Source organism: Glycine soja, chromosome 18 (genome assembly GCF_004193775.1).
Source record: "Glycine soja cultivar W05 chromosome 18, ASM419377v2, whole genome shotgun sequence".
Taxonomy (NCBI): domain Eukaryota; kingdom Viridiplantae; phylum Streptophyta; class Magnoliopsida; order Fabales; family Fabaceae; genus Glycine; species Glycine soja.
The window spans coordinates 7131444-7158793 of NC_041019.1; the positions used below are offsets into that span (position 1 = coordinate 7131444).

Sequence of the window (27350 nt, forward strand, 5' to 3'; positions counted from 1 at the left end):
TATAGAAAGTGAATACTTTCTAAATTGATTTCATATATAAAAGTTACTTTTTAAATTAGTTGTATCAAAAATTGATATAAAAAGTACTTATTGTCTACACTAATTATTATCACAATTGATGTAAAAAATAATATTTTCAAAATTAGATGGGTTGTCGACCGAGTTGAGACGCTAAATTAATGGGTCACTAGTCGAATTAGTAGATCAATAGTTGAATCGTAATGAATAAGTATAAATATCATAAAAGTTAAATATACATGTATAATATAGTTTAATAATTATGTACTAACAATGTAAAAAAAATTTATTGTCATTCAATCATAAATTACTTTTTGAATTATTTAAAGATAATTATTTTTAAAATTAATAAACTTATTATACATGGTATGTTATAATTGAATGATTATATAAAAAAATTGATATGCATAATTCATTTTGTTTGTATAATATTTGTATGATAAGTTTACTAAGTAATGGTGTTGGCGTGGTGGTAAGTTATGAAGTTTTACTTGCACCAGATCATAGATTCAATCCATCACAAAGGTATTAAATTAAAAAAATATTTTGGTTCATTTGGACCGAATTTTACCGATTCAATCATATTTTGGTTCATTTGGCCCGTGCGAGTCAGATTTTAAAACTAGGGTAGAAAACCATCTTTCGACATTGATTTATAAATATACACATGTATTACTATTATCTATTCCTTCAAATAATTCTTGTGTGAAAAGACATGTTAAAAATATAAAATAGTTAATCAATCACATTGCATGAGCATTTATCATTCTTATTTTGACCGTTTCTAATTCTTCTAATACCTTTTTTTTTTATAAAATTTATATTATCTTTTTTCTTTGAAAATGTTATAGACCATTTCTTTGTATCTATTAAGAAAATTTTATAAATCCACCACTGCATATGTACCTGCCTATTATTTCTGTTGGTTGGGAGAATAACTTTTTTTTTATACTGACATGAGGTACATTGATAATTTCTATTTAGTATCCAAAACAACATTAGTAGTCCAACACGTGTTGTTCGAAATTTGTGTCGAAGTGGATCACATCTTGTTAATAACGTAGACCTCAAATTAACTTCACGAACTGCTTTACAAATCAACCCATCTTGCATTCCTCTTTAATTTTTCCTCGTAGAGTCCTTACTCCAATTTTCGTTTTGGTGCAAAATATTTGATTAAACAAAGGTAACATTCTTCAAATTTGATTCTTGCATGTATGTTTCTATAATCATGTCAATTCGTTTTTAAAACATAGATATCACTTATCAGGCATGATGATATTTGTTTTCCCCGCTTTTCAGATGGAAAATTTTCTTTAGAAAATTTCAAAGGAAATATATTTAGCTTTACGTAATCATCATTTCAAAAGATGACGATTAATGTGAAAATTGTGGAAAGGGCAATTTTATCATATCATATCATATAGGTTACAAAACTGATGGATCAGTTTCATGTACTATATGGAATTCTAAGGAAAATGATTATGGAAAATGGTGCAATTATAAGGAATTGTAATAGCATACTCAATTGAGTCTTGTTGAATATGTCAATGTAGTGAAAGAGATGAAAGTGGGGCTATCAAAATTTGCCACTGCAATGGTAATCTTTTCCAGCCTGAATGCAGTGCTTGGGATCAGATTTGTGATTGACAGAGAAGACTGTTTCTCTCATAATGTTCAATATGAAGGGGATAGAGTCCAGGCTTCATTTGTTGTGATCAAGATTGATACATCTTGGCAATATACTAATGATGGTGTAGACCTTTCGGTAAGCACTGTGAAATATATTTCGGACCCTTTTGTGTGAAAAATGTTTTATTTTATTTTTTTCTGATCATAGAGATTCCTCATTTTAATTTTATATGCTCCTTAAAAAAATGTGTAACTCTTCCTACATGATTTGAAACAACATAGATGGAGGCATATGATCAATTCCAAAAATAACAACACTGGTTCGGCCCTACAATAATAAGAAAAGGGTGTATGTACTATCAGTCTAACAGAATTCTACAATCATTCAATAACAGGATATGCTTTGTTCATAATAATTATTTTAAAAGTCATATTAATAATGATTTTTGATTAGTTTATCGTATGTAATTTTTATATTGAGTGCGTAGAAATTAATCTCATAATAAATATCTAGGATACTGGCATGTTTTTTAATTGAGGGCTTGCTTTCCATGTGAGAATAAAATGATAAATTACAACAAATTATTACATGTCCTGTTTAAATTTAAATTGAATATTGATATGCTAGTAAATTATAATGCTTCTGAAGTCAACCATTGATTCTATAAATTTTGTTGGAATCATTAGGTGAAGGGACCTTCTGGTGAAACAATTAAAGAATTTCATGACATGACAAGTGAAATATTCGAATTTGTGGCTCGAGACAATGGACCTCATCGCTTCTGCTTCACCAACAAGTCTCCCTATCATGAAACAATTGATTTTGATGTCCATTCTAACCACGTTCATTTCACTGATCAGCATGCAAAAGATGGTGAGCCATACTGAACTGATTAATTTGTTACAGTTTAGTACATTTTTGCAACTGTGAAGCTATGTGAATAGGTGAGAGTGGCTGTTGACATCTTTTATCTTTGCAGAGCATTTAACTCCTTTGTTAGATCAGATAACGAAGTTAGAGCATGCACTTTTCAACATTCAGTATGAACAGCATTGGCTTGAGGCTCAGACAGAACGCCAGGCAATAGGTACATCACATATCACAATGAGGTTCTATTGGTTTAATTTCTTGACTTGTTCTAATGTCTAAGCAGAACTACTGAATCATACTAGGAGAATTATTGAATCAGAGAAGTACTGGGCAGTAACACTTTTCAACACACACCCTATTCTTTTGTTGGTTAAAATTTATTCAAAACTAAAAAATCAAGAGAGACCCATTAATAAGATGTGAGACACACAAATTGTCATTGTCAATAAATTTCAACCAATAAGATGTGTGTTCAAAAAAAGTATGTGTAGGACTCTTGAATCAAATTGTGGAAACATGATCACAGAGGAGGAAGAGGAGGAGTAACATTTATAAACTGTTATGCTTTAGGCTTTGGCTAAGGGCCTAAGTATGATAATAAAAAGACTGTTTTCTTAAAAAGAAAAAATAGAAAAGAAATATTTGTATCCTAAATATAAAAGTTGCTGGTCTCGTTAAAACTCCTGAGTTTGGTTGAACCACTGTTCATTTATGTTCTACTCTACTAGTCTACTTAGGTTTTAGAAACTCAAATTTCCAAAGAAATATTTTCACAAAACTTGCTATTTTTCTTTGACATGAGATTTCAGACTTCATGATTCTTGACCCACTATTATATGTTCATGTATACTACATTTAAGGTCAATTTTGATGTTTAGTATGAACTATTCCCTAGAATATGACATGTGCTTCTTTACAAAGTGACTGGTTGCGTATAAAATAAAACAAATTACAATAACACACTATGAGGTTTCATGTAATTACACATATCTTTATCCTTTTTTTTTATTTTCCTAAGCTAATCCTTTTTTAAGTTTGAAAACATTACATTAATATCTCCGTATATGTTTGAAATCATTACACTAACGCCTTCCAAACTTTACACTAACACTTCCTATAGAGGAGGCGAAAGTAATGATTAAAAAACAGAGAATGCTTGTGTAATTACAGGAAACCTCGGGGATATTGTTGTAATTTGCTTTATAAAATATATACTTGATTATATCTATGAATTTCATTGCAATTGCAGTAAGCAATGCATTGAGCTCCAGAACACTTCACAAGGCCATACTTGAATCAATGGCACTAATGGGAGCCAGCGCCCTCCAAGTTTATCTTCTTCGTCGCCTCTTTGAAAGAAAGCTTGCAATATAGAGTTCAAGTGTCACTACGTTGATTTTGGAGCATAACTTGTTAGTCCACTAAATTATGTTGGCCATTATAGGTTACACTGCATGCATTAGAACCAACTGATTGAATATTATTTAGCTGCTCGGCTCTGTTTTTTTAGGCACATGGACATGCATTCTTGTCTTGTGCTACACAAAAAAGTCATGTTAATATTGCTGTCTCCGAGCTCTCTTGTTGAGTCCTCTTAAATTTCGCAGGAAAAGTGGACCAAATAAATGATAAATAATTGTCGGTTGAAAGATTCTGCAAAACTTTGAACCATAGTAAAAATGAAATTTTAATTTCTACAGAACTAGCAAGCACACATTTGAATTGTAGTTTTCCATTTCGACTCACAAAATTCCTTTTAAAAAATTGCTAGCCTGATGTTTTGAATGCTTTTATTTAAAGCAATTTATATAGAATAAAGGCAAAGATGCTCCAGCATACTAACAATTATTGTCACGTTATTTTTAACACCATCAAGGGCATCTACTTCATGCAACTTTGAAACTTCATGGTTAACATCATGTACCCTTTATGGCAACAAAAACAACTTCTTTATAGCATATATCTTTCTTAGCTAGATTTACCAGCAAGAAGCTATTGACATGACAAATATGTATTCGGAATTTTTATTTTTTTAATCTAACATGCATGCAGGACTATGTTATGTCTTCAAGTGCAAAAATAAGTAAACAAATTTGTCTCAGACACTTCTTTTCTGTTTTATTTTTATTTTTATTGTTCTCTTCCAGCTTAGAAGAGGAGTTTAAACTGGAAAAGAACAACTAGTTTGATGAACAGCAAGGTGTACCAAATTGAAAACTTGATCAGGGCAAAGAAATCAAAGGAAGGAATAAAATGGGTTCATAAAATAGGATTTGTTTGTTAATACAAGCAATACAATGTGACAAGCAACTCTCTAGCTCATAGTGCAAGACAAGGCAAAACAGGAAGCAACCCTGGCTCCTAATAATAAACCACAACATTGATACACACACATAAATAATAGTCTGTCTTCTTTTCTTTCCCCCATTGCAGCTCACTTTTACAGCACATAATAGAAATTCCGTAGAATTCGCTTATGACTCTACAGCTCTTATCTTAGAGAAAATACTGTGACACTAGTTACACAAACATTGTTCTTCTGTTCAGGCTTTTCACAGGAGCAACCATTGCTATGCTATGATTCGGCAGAAGGGTTTTGCATGCAGCAAAACCATTTTTTCTGAAACCAAGTAAAATCATTCATAAGGAGAAAATGACAAATATATACTGTGAATGAATTTGAATGCTTATCTAATTAAAAATAATTACATCTCAATTTGACAATCTAAACCCAAACAAAATCCAATGCAAACCACAGTTTCTATGATCAATCTCCTCAGAAAACACAACTTCATTTCAAAGGTTCACAAATCATAGACCAAAATTATTGGAGCAAATCAAATCAAATAGAAGAAAGACCCATCTTTTCCTTTATTGTTTTGGACATTTTAATGCTTTTAACAAGATCTTAATCACAGCTTAATAAGGAAAAAATATATTTCAAGCAAGAGTGAATACTGTGAATGAATTTAGTAGGCTGGCAGAGATTGATACCAAAATGAGGAGGGGGAAGAAAACCCAGAAGAGTTTATAATTTACAAACTATAAATCATGGTTTCAATACATAATGGATTTAGTATGCCAAGGCTTTGTATTCTTAACAAAGAGGGGGAAGAAAACTCAGCAGAGGTTATAATTTACAAACTATAAATCAGAGTTTTAATACATCTTGAATTTAGTAGGCCAAAGCTAGTATTCTTGTTCTAGCATATTTTCTCAACACTTATTAAGTTACTGAAAATGTCATCCAATAGTTTCTCAACTCATGCAAAGAACACAGGCATACATGACGTGACACACATGTCACAACACAATCAGCATTTTTGCATGGTTAAAATTCCTGTTCAGATGGACCAAAATATGCTGTATTCAGATTAAAAATAAAAACAGTGGTGTGTTTGTCAGGTAAGTAGAGAGAGAATTCATCAAGAACATCTCACAGTTTGAGTTTTGCCAGGCTCTACTGCAGGTTTGCTATGAGGATCAGTGGCAGTCTTTCCTGGTGAATCTGGGTTGCCACCTGTCTTTTTCTCATCCCTGGCCTTATTAAAAATCACTGTGAACCCCTCAGCTGAGGTTGGATCATTGACATCCCATTCACCAAATTTTGGAAGTGGCCGGCCCTTTTCCTGTAGGATAATTAGATTAGCCAATGCAAAATAAAGACTCAAAATATTTTTAAAATAATTCCTTAACATTTTTATGAACTTGATAATTATATAACTGGAAAGAAAGTGTGTAAAGCTGATAACATAATAGATTTTCTACATACTACAAAAGTTTGATAAATGTATGTCTCAAATAATAAAGTTGGGTTCCTATTAAGCATAAAAGAATGAAGACCAAACATCACACATAAAAGCAGACAAGTTTGATTAAAAGGAATAGCTGTTGTTGGTAAAGAACCCAAACCTTAAGATCATAGACATGCTACTATTTGTATTATTCTAGTGTCAATTCACGTAAATTGTTCTTCCAAATTCTTATTCAATCTCTAGAAAGAGGCATGTTTCTAATTGCCAGACCCCTTTGCTTATCCATTATACATCACTCACACAAAGGTCAAGTCATCATTTAGAGTTTGGACAGCACTTGACATAACTAATCACATATGATTTGAAGCACATCTACAAACCAAGTCATCACTCACACAAAGTTTCTCTCTACTTTCTTGTTTTTTCTTTTCCCTACTCAGAGGCTAGCAGTCATTCATTCCTACACTGTTCAGTGGTTTAATATCTATGGTATAGACTCTCTCCATCTTCTGAGAAAGTTGGATTTGTCCCGCTAGTTAGAAAAACTTTTATATTCTATACCATTCCAAATATTATGGGAAGATGAAACAGGATAAAGATCTATGACATTGTACAATTTGACCTTTTATGGTTTGGTTTTTTAGCATTCTTGTTTCCTTTACACGGCTTACGATCAACTTCCCTACTAGCCCTTTCTAATAAAATCCTGTTATTCTCTTTAAAAGAAAAAAAAATCTCTGGCCAAATTATTTAAGCAACAAGAACTGAGGTTCACATATCATAATCCATACATAAAACAGAAGAGAAAAAAAGACAACAAATCACGAGGTAGTAATTCCGAAAAGGGTAGGTCGTAACAGAACAAAACAACAAATAATTCAGTAATTTCACCCCGGACAAGAAAAGAAGAAAAGGAAATCAACTAGAAATCTGATCTAGAAGCACCTACGATATTGATAATTGATAACAGCCGACGCGATTCAGAAGCTACTAGAAAAGAGAACAAACACAAAAATAGCAACAATCACCCAAAGCACACGGTGATTCAAAAATAGGAAAAATCTCACAGTTAAACTGACTTCGATTAACACACCCAATTTAAGGCAAGACTAAAGCATGAACTAATACATCTAAACGAATTATTCACCAAACAAACATGGTAAAGAGCAGCAACATCCTAAGACTATTCTAGTCTTTCACATAACATTTGAGGATCGAACCAAAAAGGCACACAAGTAAACATTTCATACAAAGACAAAGAATAATAATTAGATGTAATCAGAAGAAATCGAAGACATGAACCTAAAGCTCAAATAACCGAAGGATCACAGTATCGAAATCCAGAAATGAACAACAAAAATTGAGACAAATAAATCAAAATTAATCACAGAAAAAATAAAATCGGAAAAGCAAATAAGCGATTGGAGAATCGTATACAACAGCTCAATACAATGATCAAAGAGAAAATCAAATCAATTGAGAAAATACAAATTATCACAAAAAAAAAGTAAGAGAGAGAAAACAACACATACCGACATCAATACGACGAGGAAATGTTTTCAGGGAAAGGAAAAGGAGCGAGTAAACTCCAATTAATAAAAGGAATCGGAGAGAGGAGAAAATTCAGAGAGAGAGAGAGAGTGAGAATGAGTTAGAGAGAGAAAGTGCGAGATGACGATGAAGGAACAAAAGAGTATGCAGTAGAAGACCTTGTTGCGACTTCGAGTTGGGCCGAGAATGGGCCTTACGGAGAGCGTAACGGGATTCGTCGAACGTCGTTACGTGTCCGAGGGGACTGAACATTGTGCCGTTAGATTTAGCGTCACGCGTGACGTGGAGTGGGGGATGCACGGTGAGCTGGCAAACGGTGACGACGTGACGTGCCGTTCGCTTTTTCGATGATGCCTTTCTTGGAAAGGAGCGACTTGCTTCTGAGTTGTTTGGTCGCTTCGCTTTTTTTATTTATTTATTTATTAATATGAGCGTATATAGATATACTATCTTTTCTACGAACTACGAAGCAAATTTGTATGTATAGGAGAAAGTAATGCTTCATTAATGTTGATGAGTGTATTTGAATTTAAGGCCATATGTGGTGTTATTGTAAGAAGCCAGCTTAAAAAATATGTAATTAATTAAGGCTTAAAATATAAATTTTTATCTCTAATAAATATTTTAATTAATTTTATTATAGTTTAAAATAAAATTTACTAATTTATTAAAAATAAATATAAAATTCATTCATTTATCATTGTTAAGGATAAAAAAATTATTATTTTATTAGAGAATCATAAAACAAAAAATTATTAAGAATAAACACAAAAAATAGATATTTATTAAGGATAAAAAATATATTTAATTAATTAATTAAATTATAATTATTAGATCCTTATCTCTTTTATCAACAAGTTGTTGGTACGAGAGACATTGTCAAATTAAGTTCAATCCTTATAAGCAAGATTGTTAAAAGTGATCAATTAAATTTTTCGACAAAGATTAATTATCAATAAATTCGATACAAATTAAATATAAATAATTTTGTGAAAAACTTAAATTGTAATTTGTTATTTTGTTTAGAGACTAGTTTTTATTATTATTATTATACTCAACTTTCCTTATGGAAACTAATCTTTTTTTGGAATGATTTTTTAATTTACAGGAATGAGAATGTGTTGAGCTAAGATCAGCTTTATAAAACTTGAATATTATCTATATTTCAAATCTAACATTTGAGTCAAACTAATGTAAGCCTTTATATATATATATATATATATATATATATATATATATATATATATATATATATATATATATATATATTGACCTTTTAAAAATACTAAATTAATTTCAAATTTTAATTAAAATCTTATTTTATAGCTAGGCCTTAAATAAGCCTACAAACATATTTCTCAACAGGCTAATGACTTTAAACTTAAAATATGATGGAAAAGTGAATATTATTTTTATTAATGATTTACTATGTAAGATTGTAATATATTATTGATTCAGTTTTTCTAGAGTGAGTAAAGGTTTGTTAGGTTCATTTATTTACTGTAAGCCTTTTTTAAATTTTATATTGGTCATTTAAAATGTTAATATTTTTTTTTATCAATTTAAAATGTTACTATGAAAGTTTATTTAAAAGCTTACTTATAGTTAGCCCTTTAAATAAGCCTAAAACACTATTTTTAAATAGACCAGTAGCAATATGTGTTTTATGATAGAAAGTTGACTATATGTCATGATTAGAAATTATTATTTTCCTCTTAGACTTGGAGTTGGATTAGTGATCTCATCTTTCACAACTTATTTTATTATTAATTAAAAAAAATTGTACTGTCAATTGTGAATGATTTTTAACAACACTGTTAATGAACAAGATCCTATTTTTGCATGGTAGTTTTATTTTGATCCAGGTTATACAGCTCACTAGATGGAAGGAGCTGACAAAAGAAGATGATTTGAAATGTCTGGCCATAAAAGAAACGGGGCCTAACAAAACTGACAAGGAAGAAATTGACCGTAATAGAATGAATTGGCTTTACTTCATTCGATTGTGTTAAGACATGAGATACAAGTTCACTGTTGCTGAATAACTCAGACAACACTAATGGCAACGTTTTTCTGCCTATGCAAGTTTGCTACGTTCAGCAACATTAGCTCACGAACCTTCTCTTCGTTCTTACCCTCCAAAACTTCTATCTACCACAGCTTGTCCTCTTCTTCTGCAACATTCTCATTCACATGGGACGATGCCTTTCGCATATCTCAACCTCAAACTGCCACACAACACCGCTCAACTTATCTCCAAGCCTTCTTCCACAAAGTTCAACTGTGCAACCGTGCTCCTGTAAGCTCTTATCACTGTCTCCTTTGCTTCCTTGGAAACACAAACAATGAAGACAAGTTAGTATATTGAGAGTTTGAGACACCCAATTGTGCGTTTGTGCATCATCCCCTCTATTTTCCAATAAAGTTGTTCCTTTTCGGCTTTTGAAATATGGGGTTGGCTAATGTTGGAGATCATAAGTTGGCTATTGAATGACTGAAATATTTATGTAGGTGAAGACAACCCTTATCTCATAAGCTACCTAGTTTTTGGGATCCCAAATAAGATGACATGAAAGCTTATCATAATGATTATTGTTAGACTTATCGGATCACTCACCATCTTATTGGTCAATATGCAGATGTCTAGTCTTGTAAGTTTTTTACACTTGAGATATCAAATTATCAGTGTGAGGATGTGTGTTAGAGATTTTACATTGACTGATTGTATGGCTAAAATGGTGTATAAAAGTGAAGAAAATCCTTATCACATGAGCTAGGTAATTTTTGGGTCCCAAATCCAAATTATAAGCTGACATTAGAGTATATCCTAGTGATTATTGTTAGACTTGTGGCCCCTATCTGGCTACTATACGACCATGTGCAGAGATGTCTAGTATTGTAAATTTCGCTCTCCGCGATATCAAATTCTGAACACGAAAGGGGTGTGTTAGAAATCTTACATTTGCTAGCTGGGTAACCCTCATCTCTATTTTCCCATGAAATATTTTTTTTTCTGATTTTGAAGTTTGAACTTTGGATCTGGGCATCTGGCTATAATTTAAAATTTAAGGATAACTTGTTTGTATGTCTGCCAATTCTACTACGTTGGTGCAGTGACTGACCCTAGCAGACTTGAGTTTACTCTTAGTCTGTGTTTTTGACATTGAAATTACTTGTAGGAGAAACAATCTGAATTCCTTCCATTTATCATTGAGGACCACGTTGTTGGATTCATTCACAATGGGTAAAATTTACTTCAATTCTTTCTTACCTATGATAGTGGCAGGTTTGCTGGCTAAACTTCAAATAGTTCAGGTTTGTTGAGCATTTGAGAGGCTTTGGGAATGTGTTCATTTTCCCCAAAGATAAATATAATGGAGGCCTCTACGGAGACTTTGTTTCTTTGCATCCAATGCTAAAGACAGCTGAGGAAAGAACCAGTGCAGTTGGATATGTAGTAGAACGTTTGGGAGAGGAGCATATTCCAGGGATACGGAATGAGGTATTAATTATGATTAAATATAGAATATACTAGATTTTGTCATTCTTCTATGCTTTCCTAATGCCTAAGTACCTAACCTATGTTATTTGTCCATGTTTTACCAGCTTTACCCTGTGATATCATCATTTGGTGCACAGATTTTCTTTTCATTAGAACGTGCTGCAGCTCCTTATTTTGGCATAAAGGTAAATGGGAATCTCTCTGAGTACTTAATTGCTTAACTTACTTTCTAAATTTTTTTGTTGTTCCTACAAATGTTTGAAGTCCTATATTCAGCTGTACTCTGAATTCTGCCCGTGCGTTTTGCTGTTATCACAGTTTAGACTGTTGTTTCTACTCTTCTGAAGCATCTTTAGCCTCAATTTATCATTTGGGAACAAAATCAGCTTCCCTCTCAATATATCAATTAATAAACTATTATATCCAAATAAATTTCATGATAAAAACATTCAAACAAATCAGTCAAATATTATATTCATTGTCAAATTGAAATTGAAAATTTAACTTGCTTTAGTTTTGTCAAACTGAGTGTTACCAATCTTAGTGTTGGCATCGTCTTAAAATTAATTAATGATTTGCCCTCAAACAGATTTGGTAAATATTTGTTTTATGACAGGCTTCCTAGTTGATAGTTCAGTTTATATCCTAACACTTTTGTTTTTAACTTTTCATCTTTAATATCTTTAACCTATTTTTCTTTCTCTTCAAATATTAGGTTTATGGAACCCAGATGAATGGCTATGTTGAGCTGGATGGGCAGAAGCACCTATGGATAGGGAAGAGAAGTGGTACAAAATCCACATATCCTGGAATGCTTGATGAACTAGTTGCAGGAGGACTGGTTTGTAGTTTCATTTGTATCTTTTCTGAGCTTTGAAATGTTTACACATTTCTCCTCAAGACCACTATTACCTTTAGTGTGAATCACCTTGCCTCTGGTAAGGAACTTAACAGTGTTATTTATGCAGAGTCACTGAATAAGCAAATCAATATTGGCTAATAAGATCAAATTACTATTAAATGTTTCCTTTAGTTCAATTTAATATAAGCAAATCAACTTATCATTGAGTTTCTAAGTTAATTTCTATTGTCACAGCCGCATGGAATCAATTGTCAGCAGAATCTTGCAAAGGAATGTGAAGAGGAAGCAGGAATACCTAGATCTATCTCTGTCAAGTAAGTTACTAACCTTCTTTTCAAATGAGATAACAAAGTAAACTATTAATCAACTCTAAGTTAAATGGATTTCTTTTTGTACCTATGCTCTACATGCTTATTAGCTGTGTGAACTAGATCACTCTTTCCAACCATAAGCCAAAATGTCAAAATTCATATAAGTAGTACTCTTTTCTTTTTCTGTCTAATTCTGTTGATTGATGCTTTCACAGCGCCATACCGGTTGGTGCTGTTTCATACAAAGACATTGATGGATATAGATACAAGAGAGATGTTCTGTTCTGTTATGATCTAAAACTTCCAAAAGATTTCATTCCGAAAAATAAAGGTGAGCCGTACATGTTCTTCAAATTTACTGTTGTTATGTTCTAGTGGTGCCATGATCACCCTTTGTGATAACTGGTTTAATAAAATATCAGATGGAGAAGTTGATAGCTTCAAGTTGATCCCTGTTACACAAGTTGCAGAAATCATACGCAAGACACAGTTTTTCAAGGCAAATTGCGCTCTTGTAATCATTGATTTCCTGTTTCGACATGGGTATTTCTCTTTGTATCTTCAATACTTTTTTTCCTGTATGCTAATGTAAATAACTAAATGGAAGGAAAAGATTAAACAGCCTTTGTACATTATTATCCTAACATGCATAGAGAATTGCAATGTGGTCATTGATCTATTCTGGGAGCCATATGGTATTTGTATGTGCTTTCTAGAAATTCAAGTTTGGTTTGTTGTCATTCTGAAATTTTGTGGGCTGTACACATTGGATTTGGAGTTTCTAGGCTTTGTGAATATATGTTTGGAAATCATATGCTGCAATTATACTGTGTATACAAAGATATGAAGCACAGACACCCCAGTCTCTTGTCGTCTCCGGTGTCCAACATTACATCGACACCGACACCGACACGACACCGACGCCTGTGTCCGGGCTGAGTTTGATGTATTTGACAGGTGTCTACGTGTCCGTGTCGTGTCGTGTCCAGTCCAGTGTTCGTGTCAGTATCAGTACTTCATAGATACAAAGTAACAAAAGTGAATTTTTTTTTGCACTTGTCTTAAGTTATTATTCTTGGGATGGTTTTGGTGAGAACTTAATGATTATGTGTTCTGATATTGCAGATACATCACTCCTGAATATGATGGATATTTGGATCTCCTACGAAGCTTAAGAATAGGAGATTGCTCCTGACTCAGCAAGCACCATGACTATTCACTGTGCCATGCATATATATGTTCAAGTTTCTTTGTAACTGTTTTCTTTTATATTTGTTGTTGAAACTCCATAATGGTTACTTCTATATTATCTTAGAAGCTCTTAGATTGTACCTATCCAGTGATGTCATCTTCAACTTTGATTCTTATTTTGTACTTTTTTTTTCAAGAATTGGTGAGAAAGGACCATTAAGAATTATTCCATGCAAATCTGACATGTAGCTTTAATCATGTCAAAATTGCAGCTGTGTTTTTTCTAGTTACAACCACTAAAAAATGGAAAGAAAGAATGATATTGCGGTCTAAATCATGTGTTGAAGATGAATTCCGCCAATGTATGAGATTCATAGTTGAAAAAAATAAGGATTCACCCCCCCACTTTACTTGCTACCGTACTGAGCAAAAGTCACTTCTACAAAGGTAATTACTAAAACATCACAGTTAAATGTTAATCCAAAATTACAAACAATGAATTATTTAGCAGGTGCTACACTCTTCATTTGGCATGTGTATGCCAACCATTAACCAAGAAGTCATATTAAACTTGAATACATTTTAATTCCGATCCCCACGCTTCATTTGGTCTACAAATTTTTTCTTAGGTAGTGCATGCCAGCTTTTTCTTCTCACATACCCGTAGGAACTAGGAACTCTTTGTATTCTACTTTTGTGTAAAGATGAAATTTCAAATCCTGTATTTTCTGAGAATAGTCCTTACCACCGATTTTTTAAGCTAATTGTTTATTAGATGCCAATTCAAAACATCTCAGAATGATTTTCATTTTTCATCACTTTAATATTTTATAATGACGTTTCTCCAATCAATAAGCTATGGTTTGCTAATTACAAATGTGACACTCCCACACTTGCCTTAACACGAGAAAACAGGCAATTGCTTCCTTTACCTTTTTAACCTTCTGGAAAGCATATTGGGAAAGTGATTTTACATTACAGATTAGCCTTTCTGGAATGTAATCCGGAAGGTAAATTTTAGATTTTGGAATGGCTAATCCGGAATTCAAATTTTACATTCCGGATTAGTGTGCAGGAAGTAAATTCAGAAATGCAGGAAGCAATTGCCCAGAAAATATTTTCTCGCTGCATATTTCTCACCAACTGGATCCAATTCAGCTGGGCCGACCCAGCAAACTGAGCCCAAGCGCAAACGACACTGACCCACGCATTAAACGACGCCGTTTACGTCTCCGCCTTCCCCTACTATTTTTCGCTGTCCCTCTTCTAAACCTCCGACCAAAAACTGCAGCACAAGTGCACAACCAATGAAACCACATAAACTTCCTTCTCCGGCACTCTCACGTGCGTTCGCACGTGCCCTAGGGTCCGCCACCACCGCCACGCAATGTGGAGTGGCGTTTCCTTCGAAGACCGTTACCACCGCGAACTTCGAACCGTCGCTGGCGGAGCTCCGGCGCCATGTCCGGACGTCGGACTTCGTGGCCATCGACCTCGAGATGACCGGCGTGACGAGCGCTCCGTGGCGCGAGTTGTTGGAGTTCGACCGCTCCGACGTGCGGTACCTGAAGGTCCGAGACTCCGCCACCAAGTTCGCCGTCGTTCAATTCGGCGTTTGCCCCTTCCGTTGGGATCCCTCCAACCACTCCTTCGTCGCGTATCCGTACGAATGTTCTTTCGCTAATTCGATTTTGATTGGAAATAATAATTTATAATATTAGTTTCGTAGTTGCTTCTTGCGTGGGAGATTAGTAATAGGATTAATTCACTAGTTCCTGAATTTACGAATAACAGTTAATTTAATCACTGAACTTAGGAAAATGTCAAACAACGTTCATTTTGGCCATAATAATGAAATTACATTTCTTATAATTTTAAGAACTAAATTGGCTGGAGCTCATGATATTAGGAACCAATTTGATAATTACTCTAATATATAGTCTAGTTTTAGGGGGGAGAGAGAGTGTGTGTGTGACTGTGTTTTTATATTGAACTGGATTTTGTTGGTGTTAGGTCAAATTTAATTTCTATGGAAAATTAAAGGGTGTGCTAAGAAATTTTTATGCTAGATGGATGGTATTCTGAAACCATTTTTTTAATTGTGAAGATATTTGCCAATGAAATGGGAGTGATAAGTGACGATATTGCAGGTTTTTACCAGTTTGATAATGTGGCTTGGTTTTGTAGTTATATCTTGTTGGTTTTCATAATGTGTTGGATTTATAAAATGGAATGCAACAGCATAACTTGGATTTGTTCAAAGACTGGTTTGAATTGACTTTCTAAGTATATTTGTATAATATTTTAATTACCAAGTAATAGAAAAAAAACCTTTATTTAGTAATTTATGTGGAATTATGAGTATGCAAATACAGTTTATTAGGTTGTTGCATTTTTCTTTTCCTTTTTATTTTGATTTTTTTTTTTGGGGGGGGGGGTGGGATTCTTGTTGACAGTTTGGTTCTGATTACTATTATTGCTGGATATGGTGTCATTTTATTTATTCTTCTGTTTCCTTTTTTTTTTTTTTTTATGAATGTTCTGCTGGTGTTCTGAGTTGAAGAATTGCTCCTTGGCAGGCACAATTTCTATGTTTTTCCTCGACAGGAGCTCGCTGGCTTGGGTCCATGTGATGAATTCCTCTGCCAGACCACATCAATGGATTTCTTGGCTAAATACCAGTTTGATTTTAATGCTTGCATACATGAAGGTAGCTTACTTTTCCTTTTATTTCTTGCCGCTACATTTGGTATTTACTGTTAAGCTAATTAGCTAATGAATAGAAGAAAAGAGTTTGTGCATTTATATCTACCATAAAAGGTCCCAGCCATAGTAACTGAGATTACCTTGCATGCTTTATTTATTTCTATACATGCAAATACGAAGCTAAAGATGCTTCACTTCTGGGTCTATAGTTAGATGTTTGAGTGGTTCAATGGAAAAAGAGGTAATATACAAAGAGCTCTGTGTAGTACACTCAAACATCTAAAGTCTTTATATGCATGACTTTTACAAAGACCTTCCTCTGGGTTATTTCAGGAGCAAAATCAAGAAGACCAAATTCATGCATATAAAGACCAAATTCATGCATATAAATTCAGCTGAGGACACACAGTGTGTACTCTACTTTTAAGGTTATTTGCTAACTGGAAGGTCTTTATATGCATGACTTTTATAGTTATAGGAAATTAGAAAATTATGGAGACATTAAAGATGCTGAAGGCCTATGATCTTTAACCAGTAACCATATTTTGAATTTCTGGAAACATTTTGGTGTTGGTAGATCTTCCAATTCTATCACTGACTCATAGGATAGGCATTTGGTTGCATGAGTAACCACATCATGACTTTTATGGTTTCTCTAGTTTGAGAATTTGCACCCTTCATAATGTCAGGAATATCTTATTTATCCAGAGAACAAGAAAGGAAAGCATTAAGGAGTTTGAATTCTACATATGATAGTGAGTGGTCAGACATTGGTAAATTAAAAGATGTTAGGGATATACCATTGCTCAGCGCGGCCGACATTTTGTTCACTGCACGGATGAAAAATAAATTCAGTGAATGGCGTGATGGGTTATTTCAGGAGCAAAATCAAGAAGACCAAATTCAAGGAATTTCAAAAGACTCAAAATTTCAAGTGACTTTTTTTGAGATGCATCCAGCTCTTAGGCTTAATGGATTCACATCTCACCAGCTTAAATTGATTCAGTTGGTAATGTTTCTACATTTTGTGTCCTCAGCTGATATGTTTACATTTTGTTTCCCATTTTGGTATCTTGATTGTGTCATTTATCTATATCCTTTGGCCCATATTAAGTTTGTGCCCAGTGTTGCTGACTATAAGCTTAAAAAAATTTCAGCTCATCAGAAAACACTTCAAAGATCTTTCATATGTCAGTGTGAACAGTGAGGCTTCTGGTTCACAACAATTAGTCGTATATACAGACTTAAAGGATGAATTAAACTTACTTCTGGTAATAAATCTTGATATTGTTTTGTTCACTTTTAAATTGTGACGTGATTTTACATTGCTAATGTTTTTTGAAATCTAATTGTTCCTTCTGCCCTTTTGAAAGGATGGTGGAGGGTAACTGACTAAGTCTTACGATTAAAAGTGAAAGTCTGAATTGACTTTATATTGGCATTAATTTCTAATTTAAAATCTGTTGATGACTAAACATTTTTTATAAACAATGAATATTAAAAATAATACTTCTATACTTTATATAATTTGGCATCTTATTTATAGGCCTAGCACAGTGGTGCTGAAAGATGAGAAAGCTAAAATATAATGTGCTGAGCTGTGTTTTATTGACAACAAATCACCTTATTAAATTATTAAAAGAGTTTTTTTATTTAAATAATATCCGGCAGAAGAAGGTAAAAGAAGAAAATCACAGGGCAGAAGAGATGAAGATCCAAGCTGCCGTTGGATTTCGCCATGTTATTGATCTCCTTTCATCAGAACAGAAGTTGATAGTTGGATACAATTGTTTTTTAGGTACCAACGACAGTCTGAATCCTTGACAAGCTATTTAATTTTATAAGACACTAAGATGATATATACCATTCCATGATACAGATATTGCTCATGTCTACAGCAAATTTATAGGCCCTCTTCCGGGGACTCCTGAAGAGTTTGTTGCCTCTGTTAACAAGTGCTTTCCTCACATTGTTGACACCAAGATACTCCTGAGCACTAATTTGATGTTCCAAGAAAAGATGAAAAGGTCCAGAAAATCCCTGGCCTCTGCATTCACTTCATTTTGTCCACAAATTGCAGCTGGCTCCAGAAGCACAGATCTAGGTTCACTCTCTCATGTGAAAGTGAACGTTGAGGTTGATGATTCAAGGTTTGTCTCTGCTTTCATTCTATAAATCCTTACCTGGTTATTGTGATTTAAGTTTACCAATCTAGTGGTGCAAAACCAGTGCCTTGCAAATTTATGAGAATGGAATTTATGTTTCAACTGTTAGTTTGCATATGATTGTAGTTACACATTTTCAACCGTTTTCATACATGACAGTTCTTTCCTTTTTTTTTTTTTTTTCTGATATCTAACCTCAAAATGCAAATTTTATAAATATACAAGTATACACATTTTTTCTTTTATTTGAAAAAAATGTTCAATGGTAGGTGGATAACATTTTAATTTCTTGTGTGGCTTTTCTTCGTTTTCCACATTGCACATAACTTGAGGTGATCTCTTCAGAATTTGGACTACCAAGTCTAAAGACTTAGTGTCCTACTTGTCTTAAAGTATTGTTGACCAAGCTGTCTCTTTAGATAAAGGTACTTTCCATACCAACATTAGATGTGTATTTGCAGATCATGCAGCTGGAGCCCTGGAGGCAAGCATGAGGCAGGATATGATGCCTTCATGACTGGATGCATCTTTGCCCAGTTATGCAGTGATTTAGGTATTGATTTTAAACTCCATGATTCTTCAAAACAATTAGCCCTCAATGAGAAACTGCAGAAGTACGTTAATCGTCTATATCTTAGTTGGATGCAAAGGGACATTATTGATCTAAATACTGGTAATAAGGTTGCAGATTCTTCACTCAGCCATAGCCTGACGAAGCGGTACCCAAAAATTATGTTTGAGAACATTGTTATTATTTGGGGATTTTCTTCTAAGCTGAAGGCAAACGAAATAAGAGAGTGCATATCTAAAGTATTTGGGCCAACTTCTGTAGTTTCTGTCTTCCACTTGGATGCAACTGCAGCATTCGTCCAGTTTAGCAAAACTGAGTTAGTTTCTGATTTTCTTTTAGTGAAGGATTCCTTGGAGAGAAGTGGTGGTGCAATCTCGGTTTTGCATCCACTGTCAAAACTTTTGGAAGGTGGAAATACATGTGGTGCCAATTATGATACTTACAGAGAAATATGTGGTTCATCCTTATCAGAAGGTCTGTTCGCTGATCAGGCAGAGGCAGTTGGTATAAAGTGGAAGACCAAATTAACAGAATACAAGGTAGCATCGAGAGGCAAAGAACATGAAAATCCTAGTGTACAAGATAATGTAAATACGGCTATGAAGAATGTAGAAAGGGCCAAGCCAAACACAATTGATCAGTTAGGAAATGCTCCATCTTGTGGGCAAGTCTCAACTTTTGAGATTGAAGATTCTTCTTATGTTGCAGAAGCCAACTTGTGATTTCTGACTAATGATTTGTACACGGTCAGAATTAAGATTTAATATTATATTAAAATAATTTTTTACAAAGCAACCTGTACTTCGGGCTGATATTGTCCAAATTTAGAAAATGTAGGAGTCTGAGAAAAGCATAGAAGCATATTGATCCACGAAATATCCATACTTGATAACCCAGGGTAGATTTCCACCTGTGTGTCTAGGTAGGATAAATGTAATGGCCTTGTTCTGGCGAGTGGTGACTTCCAACTCTCAAAACATTACACATTTATCCTACCTAGACAGATTCTAAAGACTGTTCAGTTTGTCATAACTAAGTGAAGTATCTTATCATAACTTTCAAGTTTCAAGTAATTGGAACTATTATTTCGGGAAGTAATAGGTTAAATGCCAGTTGACCCATTTGTCGCTGTTTCCTAAGAGACTATTTAGTTTGAGAAATTTTGTTTTTATTTTTTCATTTTTAATTATAAAACGTGTCATCTTGTTATTATTATGTCATCTATTTTTAAAAGTTTTATGGTGGTGCAAATGTAAAAGGAAATAAAAAGTAAAAAGGAGGTAACATTTTTGTAGTTAAAAGTGAAAATAAAAAGTAAAAATAAAAAATGTTTTTTCAAAATAAATGACCCTATAAAGTAAATGTGGCTTTGGCTCTACTTACTCTGAGCTTTGAATACTTACGGCATTGGCAGTTTGGCAATGTGAATGCGATTTTGGTGGCTCCAAGACAGCAATGGCAAGCTCCTTACAGCTATATTTAAGGGGTTTCATGGAATTATTGATCCTTTATGTGAGTAAATTGATGGCAAATATAATTGTAATATTCTTAGAATGTTGTGTTATATGTATTACATAAATAAATAAAAATTCCCTAAAAAATAAATTGAAAATAAATATTAACATATACAAATTCATATAATAAGAAACATCTGAATAAAATTGACATCTCAATGCTTTTTTTTTTTTGTAACTACATCTCAAATTCTCAATGTTTTATTAACTCAGCAGCGGGTATATTAAATTTATACAATAAATCTCTGTGAATTGTGAAACGTTCATTTTCCACAACGAAGGTGGAGTGGAGTCATGTGCTACTGCTCATGGGGTCCATTACTACTTGTTTCCATTTGAATGATTCGATGGGTCGTCTAATGACCGTTGCAAAGTTTTCATTTGTTATGCTTTTTTACATTATTTGCTTTCCAATGTCACATGCTCTGTTTTTTTCCTCATGTCACATGTTTGAGTTTATGTAAGCAATATTCATAACAATTATATGCTTTTTTAAATTAAAGGCATCCATCAATCATGTTCACCATATCTCATTATGTAGATAGATTGATAGAATACAATTCCAATTCCAATTCCAAGCCAGGAAATTCAACCTTGTCTGTACATTAAAGTTGAACAATGCTTTTGTAGCAATTGCTTCATATAATCTAGAATTAATTAATAATTAAATTATTTTTCTTATGGGTATTTCTCTTATAAGCCACATTAACAAATAATGATAGTTGAGGATCCTGACTCAAAGAGGACACGTGATTTTTCTTTTTGGGGGTTTCTTTTGACAGCTCAATCTTTTTTCGTTAATTTATTTCTTGGCGTTTTGGTCAATAATCATAATGGGTTTCAGAGTTTGCCTCATATGGCCGTTACGTAAGTCAATAGCATCTGGCTCCTAGTCAATGCAACGAATAATGCAAATTAACGTATGACTGAACTAGTAGTCACCAAATGTTCCTAACATATAGATACGTTGTGAGCCTTAGCATAATCTTCAATTGGAAATATATAATATTTTAGGCAATTTCTAAAAGGATCCAACCATGTTTGTGCATGTAAAACAGTAGATGACGATTGAACCATTCAAATAACCGTTTTTATTTTTATTTTATAACTTTAAAATCACAAAAATAATTTACTATAATCGAGCAGACCAATCTGCACACAGGCCAACACATTTCGGTGCTTTGGTGTCATAGTCTGAAGCCAAAACATAGGAATACCAAATATTTTAACAGAGAATCTATTTCACTCAAAAGTTGCAACATCATTCTATTCAAAATTAAAGAGAGAATATGTTTAACTCCAAAGTACTAGTATAGAATACAATTGTTTCACAAAGCAAACTTGAGAAATATCTAATATATATGACCAGAAACGAAGTGGATTTCGGTATATACTAAGCTTTCAATGTGATGAATACATTATTGTTTACCATGAAGTTCAATGTAATAGCTTGAACTCCAGTTAGTGAAGTGAATTTCGCTAGTATTATATGTGACACTACAAGTAGAAAATGTCATCATGAGAAAGAACAAAAGAATCAAATGAATAATAATAACAAAATTCAGCATCTTCAATTTCAATCAATTTTGATCTCACACACAACCTGGCCAGAATCCAACTCTTCCTCTGCATCAGAAACAATCTCATCAAGACTCAAAGGCAAGCCAGAGGAGAAAGTAAGTGTAGGTTTCTCCTTAGGCACAACAAGAGCCACTCCTTGGTTATTATTAAGTATCTGCAACACTCTTCTCATGGAAGGCCTTTGAGCACTATCAGGGTTAGCACAACTCAACCCCAAAAGCAAAAGCCTCTTCATTTCCCCTTCTCTAAAATCCCCATTCAATCTCTTATCAGCAGCCTCAATGATCGTCCCTTGAGAGTGCAACCCCCAAACCCAATCCACCAAATTTACCATCTTCTGCCCCTCTCTTTCAATTGGCCTCCTTCCACAAGCCACCTCAAGAACCACCACACCATAGCTGAACACATCAGTCTTCTCATTTGCCATTCCACACTGAAGATACTCAGGAGCTAAGTACCCCATTGTCCCTGCAGTTAGTGTTGAAACAGGACTCTTGTCATGATCCATAAGCTTTGCCAAACCAAAATCACCCAACCTTGGGTTCATGCTCCCATCTAGCAATATGTTACCAGTCTTAATGTCCCTGTGAATCACCCTTTGCTCACACTCTTGGTGCAAATAACTCAACACAGAAGCCAAACCAACAGCAATGTTTACCCTATGATTCCAACTCAACACATTGTTGCTATTATTCCCACTTTCACATTCTTGGTAAAGTACCTTGTCCAAGCTTCCATTTGGCATAAACTCATACACAAGCAACAATTCACCTTTCTCAACACACCAACCTAGGAGTTGGACCAAATTCTTGTGCCTCAAACCTGCTATAACAGAAAGCTCAGCCAGAAACTCGGTTCTTCCTTCATGAGAATATTGTCTTGATCTTTTAACCGCGGCAATGGTTCCTGAAGACTCAAACAAGGCCTTGTACACTGTCCCAAACGATCCTTTCCCAATTACCCTCGAAGGGTGAAACCCCTTGGTGGCTAACTTAACCTCCTTGTAACCAAACTCCTTAGGACAACACCCCACTGTTCCAAAACTCTTCTGTAATTTCCTCACGCCACGCCACTTGAGGAAAGAAACATACCCCAACACCACAAGCACCACGCAGAAGAAAGCAGGGCCAGCAATGGCAACAGCAACACCAAAGAAAAATCTCTTGCCACGGTTATAACTATTACCCTCGGTTGAGTTTGAAGGAGAAGGAATGTCCGAAACCGCAACACTCGCGGGGGTTCTAGAACCGTTGTCGGGGTGCAAGTTTGAACCCGGTTTCTGAAAAGACTCAAACTCGAAGCTCCAACTCATGACTTGGACAAGCTCGGTGCTTCCTAGCGTTGAACCCGAAAACCCCACATAGAGATTGTCCTTGAAGTAGTGAGAAAGGTCAAGGTCAACGCTCAAGATTGGATTTTGAGGCTTGGAAGAAGGTACTGAAGAGTAGTTTAAGAAAACGTTGAGTTTTTTGGTGTGAGCATGGTAGTCAAGCCAAGAAGTGATTGGAATATTATTATTCTGAGTGTTGAGATCAGTGAATGTTGTTGGAATGTTGGTTAGGGTGGAGTTTGGAGTGGTTAAGTCTAGGGTGAGGTGGTTATCATCATTGGGGTGGAAGATGAGGGAGAGGTTGTGGGAGGAGTAGAGGAAGAAGGTGAAGGTGGAGGAGGAGGTGGTGGGGGTGGTGTTGGTGATGGAGAAAGTGAAGGAGGTGGAGAGAGAGAATAAGGAAGGGGTGGTGGTGGTGATGGGGTTGTTGTAGAGGAGGGTGCCGGAGGAGGAGGCGGGGACGGGGGTGGAGAGGGTGAGGCCGACGACACCGTCACGGAGGAAGGAGTCGCCGAGGAGGGTGATGTTGCGGAGAGTGAAGGAGGGGAAGGTGAACAACAAGGTGGTTGTGTTCTGATTGTGGGAGAAGTTTGTTATTGTTGTTGAAGATGTTGGGGGGAGGAGGAGGAGGAGGAGGAGGAAGAGGATGAAGATGATAGTAGATGGTAAGTACATGATGATGTGTGGGAAGATTGGAAGAATGTGTGAAGGGAGAGACTAGAGAGGAAGAAGAGATGGTGGTGGTGGTGGGGTTTAAATAATGGATGAGTGGGGGAATGTGGCATGGTAACCGTTGTGAAAAGTGGAAAGTGGGAACTAGCTATATAGAAGAAAGTGGCTATAGTGATTGTCATTTACTTGACACTCAAGATTTATTTGGATTAAGAGAAAATTAAATTAAATTAAATTTTGAGGACTAGCACATACCAGATTAATTTGATCCAAAGTACTCAAGACATTATTGAGTCTGAAGTTTTCTTTTTGAGCCATCGGGTCATTTTCGTAATGCTGACAAAAAAAAAAATTGTTGATTAAGGAATATGAATAGAAAGGGGAGTAAAAGAAATATGCAAATAAAAGTATTGGATTTATTTCTAAAAAATATGAACTTTTTACCCTCCTAATATTCTTTTAAAAAATAATTCTATTTTATAAAAAGAATATTTTTAAGAACATAAAAAAACACCACAACCGTTTTCATCTAAATCCGCACATGCTTGGTGATACAATAGTTCAACTTAGCATGATTTTCTGAAGTAATAATTAGTTGATTTTGTGGTGATTTCACTGTGATTTTATCTTTAATGTAAATTTCTGACACTGATACAACCATATATCTTCAAAAGGAGAAATGGTTTCAATGGGATCAACTAAACATAAATTCTATTATTTTGCATAAGATGTAGTAAGAAGAGATAAAAAAGAAAAATAATGAGTGTCAATAAGTAGTATATGATTTAAGATAATTAGATAACGTAATTTTTACAAATCTAAGTAATATATATATATATATATATATATATATATATATATATATATATATATAGTTTTTTCAGTTTAAAAAAAAGTAAAAGTGTGTTAATTGAACATTAATCGAACCAAAAAGACTTAAATTATGTAATAATTTCTCAAATAAGATGTTTGAAGTAAAAAAGAAAAGTGTCTGCTAATCATTATTTTATTCTTACTTATAGATTTATTTTGAAAAAATTGAAGGTTTTTTTTATATATATTCAGAAAGTAGTTTATAGTATTAACTAAGAAAATAATATTAATATAAGTTTCAAATTAATTACTACAAAAATAAGTAAACATATTGTACATCACAACTACATAAAAAAACTCTTTAAGGTGTGGGGTATAGTGATTTAGCATATGATGCGGAGTATTCAAAGGTTTTCCTTGTGTGGTGGTCAAAGGAGGGATTGAAACTCTTAAATATGTTAAGTGATTGAAGCAAGATCTAACTGTTTCCTATGTGAAATCATTGAAGAACATAGGCAACCTAGGCAGAGTGGCAGGTGACATTGGATAGTTCAATTGAAACCCATGTGACTCACTCACTGGTGTTTGAGACCCACCATGTCCACCAAAGTATGATTCAAAAGAAAGCGTGTATTATTACAAGCTACTCATTCATGGTGCACATAGCCGTTATAAATTTGAGACTCATCATTTAGACACTAATTAATTAACATTTTTGTATATATTTTTATTTACAGATATTTTAAAAACATTCTCAAAATTAAAAGAGAAATTAAAAGATGTTTAAATAGGTTTTTTTTTCTCTCAAATAAAAGAGGTTTCCTAAATTTAAATTTGTTTTTTTAGTTTTTCAATCTCGAAAAATGTTATTTAGTCTTTCCTGGATTTTTTGTGTGGTTTGTATATATAATTCGTGACCATTTTTTTTATCACGTGAGAGACTAAGAAAAGTATTTTTTGAAACTGAGGACTAAAAAAATAATTTAAATTTAAAAGACCAAAAAACTTTGATGTAATTTAGTTGGGATAAATTTGGAATAAAAATTTTAATATTTCATTGAAAACTGAAAACATCAGTCAATGAATTTTTTTAGGGCAAAACATAAGTTAATTTGGAATGGGTGAATTATTAATTTTATTACTCCTTTGTCTGATAATAAGTGTTGTCCTATATATTTTTAAATAGACCAACAAAAGTTAGTAAATTAATGAAAGAGTGATAGTTTTATAAAATTAATCTTATAATAATTAATTCATTCATTTATAGTTTTTTCCTCCCATCATATAAAATATGACATCACAATTTGAGCACAATCTTATAAAATACTTTGATTGAGGAGATAAGCCTTGACAATTTAGTTTTCTCACAATAGACATTCATACATTTTATCCGTAATTAAACAATGAAAATGACAATCCAGATATTACTTTTAATGTTTAGAAAATGAAAATAACAATTCAAATATTACTTTTAATGTTTAGAAACAAATAATTTATTCTTGTGAATCCCATAAAACTAAAACGATTCATAGACAACAAAAAACAAGAAAACATCATCCCATAAGTTCTCTCCTTTTCCTCTATGTTTCAAAGCATGGACAAAAAAAGTTAAAACAAACACAAACAAATATTCTATTAATACTTATTACTTATATCATAGTTTATTGCCATAATTAATTACACCTGAATTTCTCCCATTGTCATCTCACATTTGATCATGTTTGAAGGGAGCAAAAGGATCAAACTTGGTGAAAGCATATTCTGAACAACCAACACAAAATTCATCTAGGTAGATCCAATTCATATCATTTTGGTCAAGCATTTTCATATTTGTATTTGGGTCCATGGAAAAGTGTGACCTAGAAGAATGAATTGGTGGTGGTAAAGGAGGGTGAGGCATCTCCAAGGTCAACACAAGCTTAGGCCTAGGCTCAAGGTCTCTCAAAATTTGTTTTAGTCTTTACATCTTAAAACTTATGGTTTTTGGTCCTTGTGTTTCATTATAAATAAGGACCAAAACTAAAAAAATTAAAATGTAAGGGCTAAAATCAATTCTAATAAAATCCTAAAAACCTAAAATAGGAAATTAACAAAAAAAGACTCAAAAAATGAGAAAATATTCTTCATCCTTCATAAAAAAAGTAACAATTTATGTGAGAAAAATAATGATACAAGATGAACACATAAATGTAAATATCATTATTTAATTAGGATCGTGATCAATTGAAGTTTGACAATCACACACTTATGATCATTTAAATTATTTTGATTAAAAATACATAATTATAAATTTAATAAAAAAATA

General features: G+C 33.6%; 5 protein-coding genes across 7 annotated transcripts; 3 read left to right on the plus strand and 2 right to left on the minus strand.

Annotated features, from left to right (window-relative positions):
• Positions 1 to 1585: 1585 nt before the first annotated feature.
• On the plus strand, positions 1586 to 4156 carry LOC114395176 (transmembrane emp24 domain-containing protein p24beta2-like). The gene is made up of 4 exons (XM_028356890.1): positions 1586 to 1786; positions 2338 to 2524; positions 2631 to 2738; positions 3771 to 4156. The coding sequence occupies exons 1-4, from the start codon at positions 1616 to 1618 to the stop codon at positions 3893 to 3895; spliced, it is 591 nt and encodes a 196-aa protein (XP_028212691.1). The 5' UTR covers positions 1586 to 1615; the 3' UTR covers positions 3896 to 4156.
• A 601-nt stretch (positions 4157 to 4757) lies between these two features.
• Positions 4758 to 7968, minus strand: LOC114395177 (protein NOI4-like). The gene is made up of 3 exons (XM_028356891.1): positions 7809 to 7968; positions 5962 to 6150; positions 4758 to 5141 (listed from the first exon to the last, which is right to left on the minus strand). The coding sequence occupies exons 1-3, from the start codon at positions 7812 to 7814 to the stop codon at positions 5097 to 5099; spliced, it is 240 nt and encodes a 79-aa protein (XP_028212692.1). The 5' UTR covers positions 7815 to 7968; the 3' UTR covers positions 4758 to 5096.
• A 1845-nt stretch (positions 7969 to 9813) lies between these two features.
• LOC114395175 (nudix hydrolase 20, chloroplastic-like) lies at positions 9814 to 13919 on the plus strand. Its single transcript, XM_028356889.1, has 9 exons — positions 9814 to 10126; positions 11007 to 11071; positions 11143 to 11329; positions 11434 to 11514; positions 12045 to 12170; positions 12426 to 12505; positions 12718 to 12833; positions 12925 to 13045; positions 13628 to 13919. The coding sequence occupies exons 1-9, from the start codon at positions 9887 to 9889 to the stop codon at positions 13695 to 13697; spliced, it is 1086 nt and encodes a 361-aa protein (XP_028212690.1). The 5' UTR covers positions 9814 to 9886; the 3' UTR covers positions 13698 to 13919.
• A 77-nt stretch (positions 13920 to 13996) lies between these two features.
• Positions 13997 to 20274, plus strand: LOC114395174 (poly(A)-specific ribonuclease PARN-like). Of its 3 annotated transcripts, none has more exons than XM_028356888.1 (7): positions 13997 to 14140; positions 16273 to 16403; positions 17089 to 17408; positions 17557 to 17670; positions 18071 to 18197; positions 18279 to 18549; positions 19026 to 20274. In XM_028356888.1, exons 1-7 carry the CDS (start codon positions 14010 to 14012, stop codon positions 19855 to 19857), a joined length of 1926 nt encoding a protein of 641 aa, XP_028212689.1. In that variant the 5' UTR covers positions 13997 to 14009; the 3' UTR covers positions 19858 to 20274. The 3 variants fall into 3 exon arrangements, with proteins under 3 accessions (XP_028212689.1, XP_028212687.1, XP_028212688.1); XM_028356886.1 differs by lacking the exon at positions 13997 to 14140 and adding an exon at positions 14950 to 15356; XM_028356887.1 differs by lacking the exons at positions 13997 to 14140; positions 17557 to 17670 and adding an exon at positions 14950 to 15356.
• Positions 20275 to 22011: 1737 nt separating this feature from the next.
• Positions 22012 to 24340, minus strand: LOC114395449 (probable L-type lectin-domain containing receptor kinase S.7). The gene has a single exon (XM_028357238.1). The coding sequence runs from the start codon at positions 24233 to 24235 to the stop codon at positions 22226 to 22228; it is 2010 nt and encodes a 669-aa protein (XP_028213039.1). The 5' UTR covers positions 24236 to 24340; the 3' UTR covers positions 22012 to 22225.
• Positions 24341 to 27350: the final 3010 nt, after the last annotated feature.